General features: G+C 42.3%; 1 protein-coding gene across 1 annotated transcript in view; it reads left to right on the top strand.

Moving 5' to 3' along the window:
- Positions 1-21470: 21470 nt before the first annotated feature.
- LOC123098753 (uncharacterized) overlaps positions 21471-21842 on the top strand; it is a 5375-nt gene continuing 5003 nt past the window's right edge. Inside the window, exon 1 of the mRNA XM_044520822.1 lies at positions 21471-21626. Within this exon, the coding sequence (XP_044376757.1) occupies positions 21534-21626 (93 nt within the window). The 5' untranslated portion in view covers positions 21471-21533. The remainder of the gene's footprint in view (positions 21627-21842) is intronic.

Raw genomic sequence — 21842 nt, 5'->3', positions numbered from 1 at the left:
TGTGACATTTGATAGCACACAAGGTGTTCATCCGGTATTCGGGAGTGGCATAATCTCATAGTCAGAGGAATATGTATAAGTCATGAAGAAAGCAATAGCAATAAAACTTAACGATCATTATGCTAAGCTAACGGATGGGTCTTGTCCATCACATCATTCTCTAATGATGTGATCCCGTTCATCAAATGACAACTCATGTCTATGGTCAGGAAACATAACCATCTTTGATTAACGAGCTAGTCAAGTAGAGGCATACTAGGGACACTCTGTTTTGTCTATGTATTCACACATGTACTAAGTTTCCGGTTAATACAATTCTAGCATGAATAATAAACATTTATCATGATACAAGGAAATATAAATAACAACTTTATTATTGCCTCTAGGGCATATTTCCTTCAGTCTCCCACTTGCACTAGAGTCAATAATCTAGATTACATAGTAATGATTCTAACACCCATGGAGTCTTGGTGCTGATCATGTTTTGCTCGTGGAAGAGGCTTAGTCAACGGGTCTGCAATATTCAGATCCGTATGTATTTTGCAAATCTCTATGTCTCCCTCCTTGACTTGATCGCGGATGGAATTGAAGCGTCTCTTGATGTGTTTAGTTCTCTTGTGAAATCTGGATTCCTTCGCCAAGGCAATTGCTCCAGTATTGTCACAAAAGATTTTCATTGGACCCGATGCACTAGGTATTACACCTAGATCGGATATGAACTCCTTCATTTGCTGCTTCCGAAGCAGCTATGTACTCCGCTTCACACGTAGATCCCGCCACGACGCTCTGCTTGGAACTGCACCAACTGACAGCTCCACCATTCAATATAAATATATATCCGGTTTGTGACTTAGAGTCATCCGGATCAGTGTCAAAGCTTGCATCGACGTAACCATTTACAACAATCTCTTTGTCACCTCCATAAACGAGAAACATATCCTTAGTCCTTTTCAGGTATTTCAGGATGTTCTTGACCGATGTCCAGTGATCCACTCCTGGATTACTTTGGTACCTCCCTGCTAAACTTATAGCAAGGCACACATCAGGTCTGGTACACAACATTGCATGATAGAACCTATGGCTGAGGCATAGGGAATGACTTTCATTTTCTCTCTATCTTCTGCAGTGGTCGGGCATTGAGTCTGACTCAACTTCACACCTTGTAACACAGGAAAGAACCCTTTCTTCGACTGATCCATTTTGAACTTCTTCAAAACTTTATCAAGGTATGTGCTTTGTGAAAGTCCAATTAAGCGTCTTGATCTATCTCTATAGATCTTGATGCCCAATATATAAGCAGCTTAACCGAGGTCTTTCATTGAAAAATTCTTATGCTATCCAGAAATTCTGAATTATTTCCAATCAACAATATGTCATCCACATATAATATTAGAAATGCTACAGAGCTCCCACTCACTTTCTTGTAAATACAAGCTTCTCCAAAAGTCTGTATAAAACCATATGCTTTGATCACACTATCAAAGCGTATATTCCAACTCAGAGATGCTTGCACTAGTCCATAAATGGATCGCTGGAGCTTGCACACTTTGTTAGCACCTTTAGGATCGACAAAACCTTCTGCTTGCATCATATACAACTCTTCTTTAAGGAATCCATTAAGGAATGCAATTTTGACATCCTTTTGCCAAATTTCATAATCGTAAAATGCGTCAATTGCTAACATGATTCGGACAGACTTAAGCATCGCCACGGGTGAGAAGGTCTCATCGTAGTCAACCCCTTGAACTTGTCGAAAACCTTTCACAACAAGTCGAGCTTTATAGACAGTAACATTACCGTTAGCGTCAGTCTTCTTCTTGAAGATCCTTTTATTCTCTATGGCTTGTCGATCATTGGGCAAGTCAACCAAAGTCCACACTTTGTTCTCATACATGGATCCCATCTCAGATTTCATGGCCTCAAGCCATTTCGCAGAATCTGGGCTCATCATCGCTTCCTCATAGTTCGTAGGTTCGTGCTACCTCTTGAGCACTGCGTTGGTTTTCCCTTGAAGAGGAAAGGGTGATGCAGCAAAGTAGCATAAGTATCTCCCTCTGTTTTTGAGAACCAATGTATTAATCCAGTAGGAGGCTACGCGCGTGTCCCTCGTACCTACACAAAACAAATAACTCCTCGCAACCAACGCGATAAGGGGTTGTCAATCCCTTCACGGTCACTTACGAGAGTGAGATCTGATAGATATGATAGGATAATATTTTTGGTATTTTTGTGATAGAGATGCAAAGTAAAAATAAAAGCAAAGTAAAAAGCAAAGGAAATAACTAAGTGTTGGAAGATTAATATGATGAAGATAGACCCGGGGGCCATAGGTTTCACTAGTGGCTTCTCTCAAGAGCATAAGTATTTTACGGTGGGTGAACGAATTACTGTTGAGCAATTGACAGAATTGAGCATAGTTATGAGAATATCTAGGTATGATCATGTATATAGGCATCACGTCCGAGACAAGTAGACCGACTCCTGCCTGCATCTACTACTATTACTCCACTCATCGACCGCTATCCAGCATGCATCTAGAGTATTAAGTTCATGAAAACAGAGTAACGCCTTAAGCAAGATGACATGATGTAGAGGGATAAATTCATGCAATATGATAAAAAACCCATCTTGTTATCCTCGATGGCAACAATACAATACGTGCCTTGCTGCCCCTACTGTCACTGGGAAAGGACACCGCAAGATTGAACCCAAAGCTAAGCACTTCTCCCATTGCAAGAAAGATCAATCTAGTAGGCCAAACCAAACTGATAATTCGAAGAGACTTGCAAAGATAACCAATCATACATAAAAGAATTCAGAGAAGATTCAAATATTGTTCATAGATAATCTTGATCATAAACCCACAATTCATCGGTCTCAACAAACACACCGCAAAAAGAAGATTACATCGAATAGATCTCCACGAGAGAGGGGGAGAACATTGTATTGAGATCCAAAAAGAGAGAAGAAGCCATCTAGCTACTAACTATGGACCCGAAGGTCTGAGGTAAACTACTCACACTTCATCGGAGAGGCTATGGTGATGATGTAGAAGCCCTCCGTGATGGATGCCCCCTCCGGCGGAGCTCCGGAACAGGCCCCAAGATGGGATCTCGTGGGTACAGAAGGTTGCGGCGGTGGAATTAGGTTTTTGGCTCCGTATCTGATCGTTTGGGGGTACGTAGGTATATATAGGAGGAAGGAGTACGTCGGTGGAGCAACAGGGGGCCCACGAGGGTGGAGGGCGCGCCCTGGGGGGGTGGGCGCGCCCCCTACCTCGTGGCGTAGGATCATAATCTTCCTAAAAATCACGTTCCCGAAGGTTTCATTCCGTTTGGACTCCGTTTGATATTCCTTTTCTGCGAAACTCTAAAATAGGCAAAAAAAAGCAATTCTGGGCTGGGCCTCCGGTTAATAGGTTAGTCCCAAAAATAATATAAAAGTGAATAATAAAGCCCAATAATGTCCAAAACAGTAGATAATATAGCATGGAGCAATCAAAAATTATAGATACGTTGGAGACGTATCAGGCATCCCCAAGCTTAATTCCTGCTCGTCCTCGAGTAGGTAAATGATAAAAACAGAATTTTTGATGCGGAGTGCTACTTGGCATAATTTCAATGTAATTCTTCTTAATTGTGGTATGAATATTCAGATCCGAAAGATTCAAGACAAAAGTTTAGTATTGACATAAAAATAATAATACTTCAAGCATACTAACAAAGCAATCATGTCTTCTCAAAATAACATGGCCAAAGAAAGTTATCCCTACAAAATCATATAGTCTGGCTATGCTCTATCTTCACCACACAAAGTATTTAAATCATGCACAACCCCGATGACAAGCCAAGCAATTGTTTCATACTTTTGACATTCTCAAACTTTTTCAATCTTCACGCAATACATGAGCGTGAGCCATGGATATAGCACTATATGTGGAATAGAATGGTGGTTGTGGAGAAGACAAAAAGGGAGAAGATAGTCTCACATCAACTAGGCGTATCAACGGGCTATGGAGATGCCCATCAATAGATATCAATGTGAGTTAGTAGGGATTGCCATGTAACGGATGCACTAGAGCTATAAGTATATGAAAGCTCAACAAAAGAAACTAAGTGGGTGTGCATCCAACTCGCTTGCTCACGAAGACCTAGGGCATTTTGAGGAAGCCCATCATTGGAATATACAAGCCAAGTTCTATAATGAAAAATTCCCACTAGTATATGAAAGTGACAAAATGAGAGACTCTCTATCATGAAGATCATGGTGCTACTTTGAAGCACAAGTGTGGTAAAAGGATAGTAACATTGTCCCTTCTCTCTTTTTCTCTCTATTTTTTTATTTGGGCCTTTTTCTTTTTTTATGGCCTCTTTTTTTTTTCGTCCGGAGTCTCATCCCGACTTGTGGGGGAATCATAGTCTCCATCATCCTTTTCCTCACTTGGGACAATGCTCTAAAAATGAAGATCATCACACTTTTATTTTCTTACAACTCAACAATTACAACTCGATACTTAGAACAAAATATGACTCTATATGAATGCCTCCGGCGGTGTACCGGGATATGCAATGAATCAAGAGTGACATGTATGAAAGAATTATGAACGGTGGCTTTGCCACAAATACAATGTCAACTACATGATCATGCTAAGCAATATGACAATGATCGAGCGTGTCATAATAAACGGAACGGTGGAAAGTTGCATGGCAATATATCTCGGAATGGCTATGGAAATGCCATGATAGGTAGGTATGGTGGCTGTTTTGAGGAAGGTATATGGTGGGTGTATGATACCGGCGAAAAGTGCGCGGTATTAGAGAGGCTAGCAATGGTGGAAGGAAGAAAGTGCGTATAATCCATGGACTCAACATTAGTCATAAAGAACTCATATACTTATTGCAAAAATCTACAAGTTATCAAAGCAAAGTATTACGCGCATGCTCCTAGGGGGATAGATTGGTACGAAAAGACCATCGCTCGTCCCCGACCGCCACTCATAAGGAAGACAATCAATAAATAAATCGTGCTCCGACTTCATCACATAACGGTTCACCATACGTGCATGCTACGGGAATCACAAACTTTAACACAAGTATTTCTCAAATTCACAACTACTCAACTAGCATGACTCTAATATCACCATCTTTATATCTCAAAACAATTATCAAGCATCAAACTTCTCTTAGTATTCAACACACTCATAAGAAAGTTTTACAAATCTCGAATACCAAGCATATTAGGATTATTTAAGCAAATTACCATGCTATTTAAGACTCTCAAAATAATCTAAGTGAAGCATGAGAGATCAATAGTTTCTATAAAACAAATCCACCACCGTGCTCTAAAAGATATAAGTGAAGCACTAGAGCAAAACTATATAACTCAAAAGATATAAGCGAAGCACATAGAGTATTCTAACAAATTCCAAATCATGTATGGCTCTCTCAAAAGGTGTGTACAGCAAGGATGATTGTGGTAAACTAAAAAGCAAAGACTCAAATCATACAAGACGCTCCAAGCAAAACACATATCATGTGGTGAATAAAAATATAGCTCCAAGTAAAGTTACCGATGGAAGTAGACGAAAGAGGGGATGCCTTCCGGGGCATCCCCAAGCTTTGGCTTTATGGTGTCCTTAGATTATCTTGGGGGTGCCATGGGCATCCCCAAGCTTAGGCTCTTGCCACTCCTTGTTCCATAATCCATCAAAATCTTTCACCCAAAACTTGAAAACTTCACAACACAAAACTTAACAGAAATCTCGTGAGCTCCGTTAGCGAAAGAAAACAAAAGACCACTTCAAGGTACTGTAATGAACTCATTCTTTATTTATATTGGTGTTAAACCTACTGTATTCCAACTTCTCTATGGTTTATAAACTATTTTACTAGCCATAGATTCATCAAAATAAGCAAACAACACACGAAAAACAGAATCTGTCAAAAACAGAACAGTCTGTAGTAATCTGTAACTAACGCAAACTTCTGGAACTCCAAAAAATCAGCCAAAATAGGAAGACCTAGACAATTTGTTTATTGATCAGCAGCAATTGGAATCACTATTTTATCACGTTCTGGTGATTTTTAACAATTATTTTCGTGAACAGAAAGTTTCTGGAAATTTCTGCAAGATCAAATAACTATCATCCAAGAAGATCCTATAGGTTTAACTTGGCACAAACACTAATTAAAACATAAAAACACATCTAACCAGAGGCTAGAACAAATATTTATTCCTAAACAGAAGCAAAAAGCAAAAAAAACTAAAAATAAAATTGGGTTGCCTCCCAACAAGCGCTATCGTTTAACGCCCCTAGCTAGGCATAAAAGCAAGGATAGATCTAGGTATTGCCATCTTTGGTAGGAAATCCATAAGTGGCTCTCATAATAGATTCATATGGTAATTTTATTTTCTTCCTAGGGAAGTGTTCCATGCCTTTCTTTAATGGAAATTGGAATCTAATATTCCCTTCCTTCATATCAATAATTGCACCAATCGTTCTAAGGAAAGGTCTACCAAGAATAATAGGACATGAAGGATTGCAATCTATATCAAGAACGATAAAATCTACGGGCACATAATTCCTATTTGCAATAATAAGAACATCATTAATTCTCCCCATAGGTTTCTTAATAGTGGAATCCACAAGGTGCAAGTTTAGAGAGCAATCATCAAAATCACGGAAATCTAGCAAATCGCACAAAGTTTTGGGAATAGTGGAAACACTAGCACCCAAATCACATAAAGCATGGAACTCATGATCCTTAATCTTAATTTTAATAGTAGGTTCCCACTCATCATAAAGTTTTCTAGGAATAGAAACTTCCAACTCAAGTTTTTCTTCATAAGATTGCATCAAGGCATCAACGATATGTTGGCATGGAACTCATGATCCTTAATCTTAATTTTAATATTAGGTTCCCACTCATCATAAAGTTTTCTAGGAATAGAAACTTCCAACTCAAGTTTTTCTTCATAAGATTGCATCAAGGCATCAACGATATGTTGGGTAAAAGCTTTATTTTGACTATAAGCATGAGGAGAATTTAGCACGGATTGCAACAAGGAAATACAATCTATCAAAGAGCAATTTTCATAATTAAATTCCTTGAAATCCAAAATAGTGGGTTTAGCAACATCTAGGGTTTTGATTTCTTCAATCCCACTTCATCAAATTTAGCATCAAGATCTAAAAACTCCGAATTCTTGGAACGCCTTCTAGGTAAAGGTGGATCATATTCAGTCCCATCATTATCAAGATTCATATTGAAAAACAAAGATTTAATAGGGGACACATCAATAACTTTTAGATCTTCATCTTTATTTTCATAGAAATTTGAAGAACACGCTTTCATAAAGCAATCTTTCTTAGGACGCATCCTAGCGGTTCTTTCTTTGCACTCATCAATGGAAATTCTCATGGCTTTGAGAGACTCATTGATATCATGCTTAGGAGGAATAGATCTAAGCTTTAAAGAATCAACATCAAGAGAAATTCTATCAACGTTCCTAGCCAATTCATCAACTTTAAGCAATTTCTCTTCAAGCAAAGCATTGAAATTCTTTTGCGAATTCATAAACTCTTTAACACTAGTCTCAAATTCAGAGGGCATCTTATTTCCATAAGAGTTGTTGTAGGAATTTCCATAATTATTAGAGGAATTACTAGGATAAGGCCTAGGATTAAAGTTTCCTCTATACGCGTTGTTACCAAAATTATTCCTACCAACAAAATTCACATCCATAGATTCATTATTATTCTCAATCAAAGTAGACAAAGGCATATCATTAGGATCAGAAGAAACACTCTTACTAGCAAATAATTTCATAAGTTCATCCATCTTTCCACTCAAAACATTAATTTCTTCTATCGCATGCACTTTTTTATTAGTAGATCTTTCAGTGTGCCATTGAGAATAATTAACCATAATATTATCTAGGAGTTTAGTAGCTTCTCCTAAAGTGATTTCCATAAAAGTGCCTCCCGCGGCCGAATCTAAAAGATTTCTAGAAGCAAAATTCAATCCGGCATAAAATTTTTGTATAATCATCCACAAATTCAAACCATGAGTAGGGCAATTACGTATCATTAATTTCATCCTCTCCCAAGCTTGTGCAACATGTTCATGATCAAGTTGCTTAAAATTCATAATATCGTTTCTAAGAGAGATGATCTTAGCGGGAGGAAAATACTTAGAGATAAAAGCATCTTTGCACTTCTTCCAAGAATCAATACTATGTTTAGGCAAAGACGAAAACCAAGCTTTAGCACGATCTCTAAGTGAAAAAGGAAATAGCTTCAACTTAACAATATCATTATCAACATCTTTCTTCTTTTGCATATCACACAAATCAACGAAGCTATTTAGATGAGTAGCGGCATCTTCACTAGGAAGGCCGGCGAATTGATCTTTCATGACAAGATTCAACAAAGCAGCATTGATTTCACAAGATTCAGTATTGGTAAGAGGAGCAATCGGAGTGCTAAGGAAATCATTATTGTTGGTATTGGTAAAGTCACACAATTTGGTATTATCTTGAGCCATCGTGACAAACAAGCAATCCAACACATGAGCAAACAAAAAGCAAGCGAAAAAGAGGCAGACGGAAAAGAGAGGGCGAATAAAACGGCAAGGGTGAAGTGGGGGAGAGGAAAACGAGAGGCAAATGGCAAATAATGTAATGCGGGAGATAAGGGATTGTGATGGGTACTTGGTATGTTGACTTTTGCGTAGACTCCCCGGCAACGGCGCCAGAAATCCTTCTTGCTACCTCTTGAGCACTGCGTTGGTTTTCCCTTGAAGAGGAAAGGGTGATGCAGCAAAGTAGCGTAAGTATTTCCCTCAGTTTTTGAGAACCAAGGTATCAATCCAGTAGGAGGCTACGCGCGAGGCCCTCGTACCTACACAAAACAAATAACTCCTTGCAACCAACGCAATAAGGGGTTGTCAATCCCTTCACGGTCACTTACGAGAGTGAGATCTGATAGATATGATAGGATAATATTTTTGGTATTTTTGTGATAAGATGCAAAGTAAAATAAAAGCAAAGTAAAAAGCAAAGGAAATAACTAAGTGTTGGAAGATTAATATGATGAAGATAGACCCGGGGGCCATAGGTTTCACTAGTGGCTTCTCTCAAGAGCATAAGTATTTTACGGTGGGTGAACGAATTACTGTTGAGCAATTGACAGAATTGAGCATAGTTATGAGAATATCTAGGTATGATCATGTATATAGGCATCACGTCCGAGACAAGTAGACCGACTCCTGCCTGCATCTACTACTATTACTCCACTCATCGACCGCTATCCAGCATGCATCTAGAGTATTAAGTTCATGAAAACAGAGTAACGCCTTAAGCAAGATGACATGATGTAGAGGGATAAATTCATGCAATATGATAAAAACCCCATCTTGTTATCCTCGATGGCAACAATACAATACGTGCCTTGCTGCCCCTACTGTCACTGGGAAAGGACACCGCAAGATTGAACCCAAAGCTAAGCACTTCTCCCATTGCAAGAAAGATCAATCTAGTAGGCCAAACCAAACTGATAATTCGAAGAGACTTGCAAAGATTACCAATCATACATAAAAGAATTCAGAAGATTCAAATATTGTTCATAAATAATCTTGATCATAAACCCACAATTCATCGATCTCAACAAACACACCGCAAAAAGAAGATTACATCGAATAGATCTCCACGAGAGAGGGGGAGAACATTGTATTGAGATCCAAAAAGAGAGAAGAAGCCATCTAGCTACTAACTATGGACCCAAAGGTCAGAGGTAAACTACTCACACTTCATCGGAGAGGCTATGGTGATGATGTAGAAGCCCTCCGTGATGGATGCCCCCTCCGGCGGAGCTCCGGAACAGGCCCCAAGATGGGATCTCGTGGGTACAGAAGGTTGCGGCGGTGGAATTAGGTTTTTGGCTCCGTATCCGATCGTTTGGGGGTACGTAGGTATATATAGGAGGAAGGAGTACGTCGGTGGAGCAACAGGGGGCCCACGATGGTGGAGGGCGCGCCTTGGGGGGTGGGCGCGCCCCTACCTCGTGGCTTCCTCCTTTGTTTCTTGACGTAGGGTCCAAGTCTCCTGGATCATAATCTTCCTAAAAATCACGTTCCCGAAGGTTTCATTCCATTTGGACTCCATTTGATATTCCTTTTCTGCGAAACTCTGAAATAGGCAAAAAACAGCAATTCTGGGCTGGGCCTCCGGTTAATAGGTTAGTCCCGAAAATAATATAAAAGTTAATAATAAAGCCCAATAATGTCCAAAATAGTAGATAATATAGCATGGAGCAATCAAAAATTATAGATACGTTGGAGACGTATCAGTTTGTCATGGTCTAGTAACATGACTTCCAGAATAGGATTACCGTACCACTCTGGTGCGGACCGTACTCTGGTTGACCTACGAGGTTCGGTAGTAACTTGATCTGAAGTTTCATGATCATCATCATTAGCTTCCTCACTAATTGGTATGGGAATCACTGGAACTGATATAGTTGATGAACTACTTTCCAATTCGGGAGAAGGTACAATTACCTCATCAAGTTCTACTTTCCTCCCACTCACTTCTTTCGAGAGAAACTCCTTCTCTAGAAAGGATCCATTCTTAGCAACGAATATCTTGCCTTCGGATCTGTGATAGAAGGTGTACCCAACAGTTTCCTTTGGGTATCCTATGAAGACACATTTCTCCGATTTGGGTTCGAGCTTATCAGGTTGAAGCTTCTTCACATAAGCATCGCAACCCTAAACTTTAAGAAACGACAGCTTAGGTTTCTTGCCAAACCACAGTTCATATGGTGTCGTCTCAACGGATTTAGATGGTGCCCTATTTAACATGAATGCAGCCGTCTCTAAAGCATAACCCGGTAAATCGGTAAGAGACATCATAGATCGCACCATATCCAATAAAGTACGGTTACGACGTTCAGACACACCATTACGCTGTGGTGTTACAGGTAGCGTGAGTTGCGAAACTATTCCACATTGTTTCAAATGAAGACCAAACTCGTGACTCAAATATTCACCTCCACGATCAGATCGTAGAAACTTTATTTTTCTTGTTATGATGATTTTCTACTTCACTCTGAAATTCTTTGAACTTTTCAAATGTTTCAGACTTATGTTTCATTAATTAGATATACCCATATCTGCTCAAATCATCTGTGAAGGTCAGAAAATAACGATACCCGCCGCGAGCTTCAACACTCATCGGACCGCATACATCAGTATGTATTATTTCCAATAAGTTAGTGGCTCGCTCCATTGTTCCGGAGAACGAAGTTTTAGTCATCTTTCCCATGAGGCATGGTTCGCAAGCATCAAGCAATTCATAATCAAGTGATTCCAAAAGCCCATCAGCATGGAGTTTCTTCACACGCTTTACAGCAATATGACCTAAACGACAGTGCCACAAATAAGTTGCACTATCATTATTAACTTTGCATCTTTTGGCTTCAATATTATGAATATGTGTATCACTACGATCGAGATTCAACAAAAATAGACCACTCATCAAGGGTGCATGACCATAAAAGATATTACTCATATAAATAGAACAACCATTATTCTCTGATTTAAATGAATAACCATCTCGCATCAAACAAGATCCAGATATAATGTTCATGCTCAACACTGGCACCAAATAACAATTATTCAGGTCTAAAACTAATCCCGAAGGTAGATGTAGAGGTAGCGTGCCGACGTCGATCACATCGACCTTGGAACCATTTTCGACGCGCATCGTCACCTTGTCCTTCGCCAATCTTCGTTTAATCCGTAGCCCCTATTTCAAGTTGCAAATATGAGCAACAGAACCAGTATCAAATACCCAGGCGCTACTACGAGCATTAGTAAGGTACACATCAATAACATGTATATCAAATATACCTTTCACTTTGCCATCCTTCTTATCCGCCAAATACTTGGGGCAGTTCCGCTTCCAGTGACCAGTCCCTTTGCAGTAGAAGCACTCAGTTTCAGGCTTAGGTCCAGACTTGGGTTTCTTCCCGGGAGTAGCAACTTGCTTGCTATTCTTCTTGAAGTTCCCCTTCTTCCCTTTGCCCTTTTTCTTGAAACTAGTGGTCTTGTTAACCATCAACACTTGATGTTCCTTCTTGATTTCTACCTCCGCAGCCTTTAGCATTGCGAAGAGCTCGGGAATTGTCTTTTCCATCTCTTGCACGTTATAGTTCATCACGAAGCCTTTATAGCTTGGTGGCAGTGATTGAAGAACTCTGTCAATGACACTGTCATCAGGAAGATTAACTCCCAGCTGAGTCAAGTGGTTATGGTACCCAGACATTTTGAGTATATGTTCACTGACAGAACTGTTCTCCTCCATCTTGCAGCTATAGAACTTGTTGGAGACTTCATATCTCTCAACTCGGGCATTTGCTTGAAATATTAACTTCAACTCCTGGAACATCTCATATGCTCCATGACGTTCAAAACGTCTTTGAAGTCCCGATTCTAAGCCGTAAAGCATGGCACACTGAACTATCGAGTAGTCATCATCTTTAGTCTGCCAGACGTTCATAACGTCCGGAGTTGCTCCTGTAACGGGCCTTGCACCTAGCGGTGTGATGGCTACTACACAACCTTCTTCTTGTAGACGTTGTTGGGCCTCCAAGTGCAGAGGTTTGTAGGACAGTAGCAAATTTCCCTCAAGTGGATGACCTAAGGTTTATCAATCCGTGAGAGGCGTAGGATGAAGATGGTCTCTCTGAAACAACCCTGCAACCAAATAACAAAGAGTATCTTGTGTCCCCAACACACCCAATACAATGGTAAATTGTATAGGTGCACTAGTTCGGCGAAGAGATGGTGATACAAGTGCAATATGCATGGTAGATATAGGTTTTTGTAATCTGAAAATATAAAAACAGCAAGGTAACTAATAATAAAAGTGAGCAGAAACGGTATTGCAATGTGTTGAAACAAGGCCTAGGGTTCATACCTTCACTAGTGCAAGTTCTCTCAACAATAATAACATAATTGGATCATATAACTATCCCTCAATATGCAACAAAGAGTCACTCCAAACTCACTAATAGCGGAGAACAAACGAAGAGATTGTTGTAGGGTACGAAACCACCTCAAAGTTATTCTTTCTGATCGATCTATTCAAGAGCCCGTAGTAAAATAACACGAAGCTATTCTTTCCGTTCGATCTATCATAGAGTTCGCACTAGAATAACACCTTAAGACACAAATCAACAAAACCCTAATGTCACCTAGATACTCCAATGTCACCTCGAGTATCCGTGGGTATGATTATATGATATGCATCACACAATCTCAAATTCATCTATTCAACCAACACAAAGAACTTCAAAGAGTGCCCCAAAGTTTCTACCGGAGAGTCAAGACGAAAATGTGTGCCAACCCCTATGCATAGATTCCCAAGGTCACGGAACCCGCAAGTTGATCACCAAAACATACATCAAGTGAATCAATAGAATACCCCATTGTCACCACGGTTATCCCACGCAAGACATACATCAAGTGTTCTCAAATCCTTAAAGACTCAATCCGATAAGATAACTTCAAAGGGAAAACTCAATCCATTATAAGAGAGTAGAGGGGGAGAAACATCATAAGATCCAACTATAATAGCAAAGCTCGCGATACATCAAGATCGTGCCGAATCAAGAACACGAGAGAGAGATGAAACACATAGCTATTGGTACATACCCTCAGCCCCGAGGGTGAACTACTCCCTCCTCGTCATGGAGAGCTCCGGGATGATGAAGATGGCCACCGGTGAGGGATCCCCCCTCCGGCAGGGTGCCAAAATAGGGTCCCGATTGGTTTTTGGTGGCTACAGAGGCTTGCAGCGGCGGAACTCCCAATCTAGGTTTCTTTCTGGAAGTTTGGGTATATATAAGAGGTATTGGCATCAGGAACAAGTCAGGGGGGTCCCCGAGGCGGCCATGAGGCAGGGGGGCGCGCCCAGGGGGTAGGGCGCGCCCCCACCCTCGTGGTGGCCTTGGGACTCCCCTGGTCCATCTCCAATGCTCCGTGGGCTTCTTCTGGTCCAAAAATAAGCTCCATGAAATTTCAGGTCAATTGGACTCCGTTTGGTTTTCCTTTTCTGCGATACTCAAAAACAAGGAAAAAACAGAAACTGGCAGTGGGCTCTAGGTTAATTGGTTAGTCCCAAAAATCATATAAAATAGCATATAAATGCATATAAAACACCCTAGATGGATAATATAATAGCATGGGACAATGAAAATTATAGATATGTTGGAGACGTATCACGGTGCTTCCAGGACGTAATTCTTCTGTGCAGCAATGAGGATAATCCTCAAGTTACGGACCCAGTCCGTGTAATTGCTACCATCATCTTTCAACTTAGCTTTCTCTAGGAACGCATTAAAATTCAAGGGAACGGTAGCACAGGCCATTGACCTACAACAACATAGATATGCAAAAACTATCAGGACTAAGTTCATGATAAATTAAAGTTCAATTAATCATATTACTTAAGAACTCCCACTTAGATAGACATCCCTCTAGTCATCTAAATGATCACGTGATCCATATCAACTAAACCATGTCCGATCATCACGTGAGATGGAGTAGTTTTCAATGGTGAACATCTCTATGTTGATCATATCTACTATATGATTCACGTTCGACCTTTCGGTCTCAGTGTTCCGAGGCCATATCTGCATATGCTAGGCTCGTCAAGTTTAACCCGAGTATTCTGCATGTGCAAAGCTAGCTTGCACTCAGGGAGAACACTTGTACCTTGAAATTTAGTGAGGGATCATCTTATAATGCTAGCGCCGTACTAAGCAAAAGATGCATAAAAGATAAACATAACATGCAATCAAAATATGTGACATGATATGGCCATCATCATCTTGTGCCTTTGATCTCCATCTCCAAAGCACCGTCATGATCTCCATCGTCATCGGCTTTACACCTTGATCTCCATCGTAGCGTCGTTGTCGTCTCGCCAACTAGTGCTTCTACAACTATCGCTACCGCATAGTGATAAAGTAAAGCAATTACATGGCGATTGCATTTCATACAATAAAGCAACAACCATAAGGCTCGTGTCAGTTGCCGATAACTTATATCATGATCATCTCATACAATAACTTATATCACATCATGTCTTGACCATATCACATCACAACATGCCCTGCAAAAACAAGTTAGACGTCCTCTACTTTTTTGTTGCAAGTTTTACGTGGCTGCTACGGGCTTCTAGCAAGAACCGTTCTTACCTACGCATCAAAACCACAACGATTTTTTGTCAAGTGTGCTGTGTTAACCTTCAACAAGGACCGGTCGTAGTCAAATTCGATTCAACTAAAGTTGGAGAAACAGACACCCGCCAGCCACCTGTGTGCAAAAGCATGTCGGTAGAACCGGTCTCATGAACGTGGTCATGTAATGTTGGTCCGGGCCGCTTCATCCAACAATACTGCCAAATCAAAATAAGACGTTGGTGGTAAGCAGTATGACTATTATCGCCCACAACTCTTTATGTTCTACTCGTGCATATCATCTACGCATAGACCTGGCTCTGATGCCATTGTTGGGGAACGTAGCATGCAATTTAAAAAAAATTCCTACGATCATGCACGATCTATCTAGGAGATGCATAGCAACGAGAGGGGGAGAGTGTGTCCACGTACCCTTGTAGACCGAAAGTGGAAGCGTTAGGTTAATGCGGTTGATGTAGTCGAACGTCTTCACGATCCAACCGATCTAGTACCGAATGTACGGCACCTCCGAGTTCAGCACACGTTCAGCTCGATGACGTCCCTCGAATTTTTGATCCAGTAGAGGGTCGAGGGAGAGTTCCATCAACACGATGGCGTGGTGACGGTGACGGTGATGTGATCCACGCAGGGCTTCGTCTAAGCACTACGACGCTATGACCGGAGGAGTAAACTGTGGAGGGGGGCACCGCACACGGCTAAGAGAACAACTGATCTGCTATGGGGTGCCCCCTTGCCCCCGTATATAAAGGAGGGGAGGAGGAGGCGGTCGGCCAGGAGGGGCGCGCCATGGGGGGGAGTCCTACTAGGACTCCACTCCTAGTAGGATTCGCCCCCCTTTTTCTTTCTTACCGGAGGGGAAAAGGAAGGAGAGGGAGAGGGAGAGGGAAAGGGGGGCGCCGCCCCCTCCCCTAGTCCAATTCGGACTGCCATGGGGGGGGGGAGGGGGCGGCCACCCCTTGCGGCCCTTCTCTCTCTCCACTAAGGCCCATGTAGGCCCAATACTTCCCCGGGGGGTTCCGGTAACCCCTCGGTACTCCGGTAAAATACCCGAACCACTCGAAACCATTCTGATGTCCGAATACTACCTTCCAATATATGAATCTTTACCTCTCGACCATTTCGAGACTCCTCGTCATGTCCGTGATCTCATCCGGGACTCCGAACAAACTTCGGTCACCAAAACACATAACTCATAATACAAATCGTCATCGAATGTTAAGCGTGCGGACCCTACGGGTTCGAGGACTATGTAGACATGACCAAGACACGTCTCCGGTCAATAACCAATAGCGGAACCTGGATGCTCATATTGGTTCCTACATATTCTACGAAGATCATTATCGGTCAAACCGCAATAACAACATACGTTATTCCCTTTGTGATCGGTATGTTACTTGCCCGAGATTCGATGGTCGGTATCATCATACCTAGTTCAATCTCGTTACCGGCAAGTCTCTTTACTAACTCATTAGTCACATTGCTTGCAAGGATTATAGTGATGTGCATTACCGAGGCCCATAGATACCTCTCCGATACTCGGAGTGACAAATCCTAATCTTGATCTATGCCAACCCAACAAAACACCTTCGGAGACACCTATAGAGCATCTTTATAATCACCCAGTTACGTTGTGACGTTTGATAGCACACAAGGTGTTCATCTGGTATTCGGGAGTTGCATAATCTCATAGTCAGAGGAATATGTATAAGTCATGAAGAAAGCAATAGCAATAAAACTTAACGATCATTATGCTAAGCTAACGGATGGGTCTTGTCCATCACATCATTCTCTAATGATGTGATCCCGTTCATCAAATGACAACTCATGTCTATGGTCAGGAAACATAACCATCTTTGATTAACGAGCTAGTCAAGTAGAGGCATACTAGGGACACTCTGTTTTGTCTATGTATTCACACATGTACTAAGTTTCCGGTTAATACAATTCTAGCATGAATAATAAACATTTATCATGATACAAGGAAATATAAATAACAACTTTATTATTTCCTCTAGGGCATATTTCCTTCAATACATCAACGTCCTACAAAACAAAACATTATGCTCTAGTATTCTGCTCACCTGTTCTTGAAAGTTCAAGGTAATAAAGTTGGACATTTCAGTGCTCGAGGTACCAAATTTAAATGGATAGATAATCCACATGCTTCAGTTACCAAAAGCACATTATGTATTCAAGAATGAATGTGCCCTTATTTATGATTGGGATACTTGACAAATATGCATTTAGTCCATAAGTGGACCGCTGGAGAGCCACTATCAGCTTTGTTGTGTATGCAAGGCAATACAATTACATGCTCACTTCTAAGGAGTCTAATAGGCCCGTAATCATGGTTTAGTTGGACATTGTTTTGGTGGGGTGTGTGGATAATAAGAATTCACGTCTTGTTACATCCTCGCTCTCACGCAATCCTCGAAAAGCGCCTAAAAGGAACCATGGCATCATTAGGGATGCAAACAAATTTGTGGCATGTTAAGAAGCTACCAGGCAGGTTGTATGTCGAAGAAATTTTATCCCCAACATCAAAGTGGAGACAACATATGTAAACCACATACTACGGTCATGAACACACGAAACCTATGTGTCGGTGTCAAAACCGGCGGATCTCGGGTAGGGGGTCCCGAACTGTGCGTCTAAGGCGGATGATAACAGGAGGCGGGGGACACAATGTTTACCCAGGTTCGGGCCCTCTCAATGGAGGTAATACCCTACTTCCTGCTTGATTGATCTTGATGATATGAGTATTACAAGAGTTGATCTACCATGAGATCGTAGAGGCTAAACCCTAGAAGCTAGCCTATGGTATGATTGTTGTTGTCCTACGGACTAAACCCTCCGGTTTATATAGACACCGGAGGGGGCTAGGGTTACACAGAGTCGGTTACAAGGGAGGAGATCTACATATCCGTATTGCCAAGCTTGCCTTCCACGCCAAGGAAAGTCCCATCCGGACACGGGACGAAGTCTTCAATCTTGTATCTTCATAGTCCAACAGTCCGGCCAAAGGATATAGTCCGACTGTCCGAGGATCCCCTAATCCAGGACTCCCTCACTATGCGAGCAACAACAAGTTACTATTGTTGCCAAAATCATTAACATTATCTGTCATGTAATAAAAGATGAGTTCATGATCAAGCATATGATGTTTATTTTACGAAGTTCTGCGGTTTCGTTTATTAAAGGCATACTATCCATCCTCTTATATGTTGACTCATGGGTCTAGAATGCCTTTTGATCCTGGAAATGGGGACCGTTGTATAAACCAACTACCATAAAATATTGTGCTTTCCATTGCGAGATAGAATGATGTACTATAAGTACCGAGGCTTAGTGGCATCTCATTAGTCATTCAAACACTTTAATTTGGTGTATTATTTCTATCGAGGGTGTGTTTACGATGTTTGCTATCCTTATGACGGGAAGATGTTATTGGAATTGATCTGTGTGTGTAACAAACCGAGAAATAATAGGCAAAGGCAACCCCCTACCCAATGACCGTGCTTTGATCGGAGGACCCATAACAACGTCTGGTTTAGGCCCCTAGCGCCTTAGCACTACTATATACAAGGAGGAGATCACACATTTTTGGGTGTGTGACGTATGGGCTAACCCCCCAAACTCCTAACAATCGACATGGCAAAATAAGTACTGAAGGGTCGAATGCCACCGCTGGCCACTCCGAAGTTTGTGTCGGCGGTGTCCTTCACATCTACATCAGCGTGCTGCACATCCGCAACACCACCATGAGGTTTCTACACATCCATTTGGGTTGTACATGCGGTGGTAAAGTCCTTAAGTGCATGGGTTCAAGTTCTAATCACAGGCGTTCTACCACAACTATATGATCTTTATAGTTAATCTCGTAAGCACTTGCTCTATACATAAATAGTTGATCCACACTAATTATGTGTCTCCCAACATGCATACATGCCAACTTATTTTTTAGTTGCATGCCCTATACCACCATCTACCAATTTTTCGTAACCATGAAACTCATCCACATCAATAAGTCATTCATGTTTGACACATCATTAAAGTGTCATCTCATCGTAGTTACCACTCACACTTTATCTAGGTCATCAGTGTACCATTTCAGCATGTGTTCCATTATCGTCTAGTGTCAACAATTAGGAGTCCCAAACTTCCGCACGAGAATCACATCATCGTTGCAGATGCTCGTGTGACTAGGTCCATCTCTCCTCACGCATCATGCGCCGCCTTTTGGACCCACTCTAGTCACCACCATTGTCCTCGCCATTGCCGTCAATATTGGTGGCAATGGTAGAATGGAGCATCATGGCCACCCTATCCTCGTGCTGTGCGACCCATCGTATGCATCCGCAAAAGCCAAGACCCAACAAACACGTTAGGATCAGTGCAAATCCTCCATAACCCTACGACCCCCTTGAGATTGGTTGTACCGATGACGAACTCATTGTGAATGCAATGAATCTCCTCTATACACTTTCATTTGTCGTCCACGACCCCGATGATCAGGCACCGCGCCTTCTCGCTCACTAGTATCACCCTTTATTGGTGAATAGGTTGCAGAACTTCAGCGACCGTGGTAGGGTATGGCTAGGGGCAACACTAGCTTATACTCCCTCCGTTTCGAAATATAAGTCTTTTTAGACATTTCAAATAGACTACAACATACGGATGTATGTAGACATATTTAAAGTATAGGTTCATTCATTTTGCCCCGTATGTAGTCACTTGTTGGAATCTCTAAAAAGACTTATATAGTGAAACAGAGGGAGTATTTGGGATCCCTCCATCAACTTTGACGATGAGTCGTTTGTTTGAGGTTATCGAGTGCTCAACTTTGGGATTCGAGAGGGACTTATATGGCGCCGCCCGCTCTCGGTGTCTGAGTGGAAGTCCGCCCCATTGTTTTTAGAGTAGAAGTCGTCCTTGCCGAACTACCCCTTTGCCGCTCTCACGACTGCCCACGTAACTAGGGTTTCTCCGCCTCTCGTCGGCGCCATCGCCGGTCTGCCTCGTCTCTGGTGGTCTTAGGGTCATGGAGGTGTGATGGATCTTGACTCTTGTATGACGACTTCCCAACTGTTTACTAGAAGTTGTATTGTGGGTCCTTAGCACGACGACTTCCCAACTGTTTACTACAAATTCTGCCCGGCTCCGGTGAGGGAGGGCAATGATGACGACACACCTTTGGCTCGCTTTAGTGTTTGTAGTCATCATTAAATGGTTTACATACTTCGATGTGATTTTTATTATTTTAGGTGTTTCTTGTATGGGAAACACTATCGCTCAACCGACGGATGATTGTGCGCTCGTCGACCTTCTCCATGACCGTCAGATTTGATTTGGATCAAACCACTTAGAAACAATCTGTACTTAGTACAGTTTTTGCAACTTGCACATTGTTTCAATTGGCTTGACCGAAACAAATGGCTAGTTGCAGACCGCGCACTCACGACCAGCAGCCGAGTGCTCCAGCCTGTAGGACGTCACCGCTGACCACCGCCGCCCGTAGGTCGTCGTCGCCAGGACGTCGTTGCCAAGCGCCACTGCCTGTAGGTGAGGGCGTCGTCGTGAGTGCATCCATGCCGAATCTCTGTCGCCAAACGCCTCCCGTCGACCAGATCAACGGATCCGGCGAGATCCGCCACGCCGGCATGGAGCGCCATCAACCTCACCATTGTCCTAGCACCACCAGCGCTAGCAGCAGCCACATCATAACGCCGTACGTCCACGTCCACTCCAAGTTACGGAAAATTAGACACGGCGGGGAGATTTTTTTCAATTTTTGCAACAACGGTCTTGTTGCAGAAAATTAGAGAATAAGAGAGTTTGCAACAGGGGACTTGTTGCAAAAAATTAGAAAAGATGAGATTTCACAATTAATGTCATGTTGCAGGAAATTAGAGAAGAGGAGGTTTCGCAACAAAAGTTTTGTTGCAGAAAATTAAAGAAGAGAAAGTGACTGCTGGCGTCGTGGAACAGCGATTGAAAGTTTTTCGAACAACAGGTCTGGCCTCGCTGTTCCGTCCGTTTTTTTAGTATTGGGCGGAACTCACTGGAGTTTGAAGGCCCGAAAGGAAGCTAGACAGGGCCACACGGGCCCAACGAGCTGACGCCGCCCAACTGTCTTTAGGTGAGGGAGAGCGGCCCAACTAAGCAGGGAAAGAGTGTTAGAGTGGAGAGAGAGCGGCCCAACAAAGGCGGAGGCGGGAAAAGGCAAGCCACCACTGAAAGCCGGGAGCGGGAGATAGGGGGAGCCATGGAAATCGACGGCGATGGCGGCGGCGGCGAACCGGAGGACAGGGGGAGAGTCGAGCTGGTGGACCTCCTGGAAGCCATCAGAACCTCGGAGGTGCGTCGTCTCTCTCTGCCCAACGCGTCTCTTTCGTCGACCTCGCGGTTGCCGCGCCGTCCATTTCCACGCCCCCTCTAGGGTTTTTACTCTGGTTCGAGGTGCCGCGGCCGCGCTCAGATTTGGTATGCGTGCGAGCGAGTACGGGATTCGGCTGGATTGCTAATTGGAGTCTCGGAAGCGGCTTCTTCGGTGGGATTCGGTAACCGTGATGCT

This window comes from Triticum aestivum, chromosome 4D (genome assembly GCF_018294505.1).
Source record: "Triticum aestivum cultivar Chinese Spring chromosome 4D, IWGSC CS RefSeq v2.1, whole genome shotgun sequence".
In the NCBI taxonomy this organism is placed as follows: domain Eukaryota; kingdom Viridiplantae; phylum Streptophyta; class Magnoliopsida; order Poales; family Poaceae; genus Triticum; species Triticum aestivum.
Note: the sequence above shows the minus strand (reverse complement) of the source record. Positions and strands in the feature narration are given on the sequence as shown.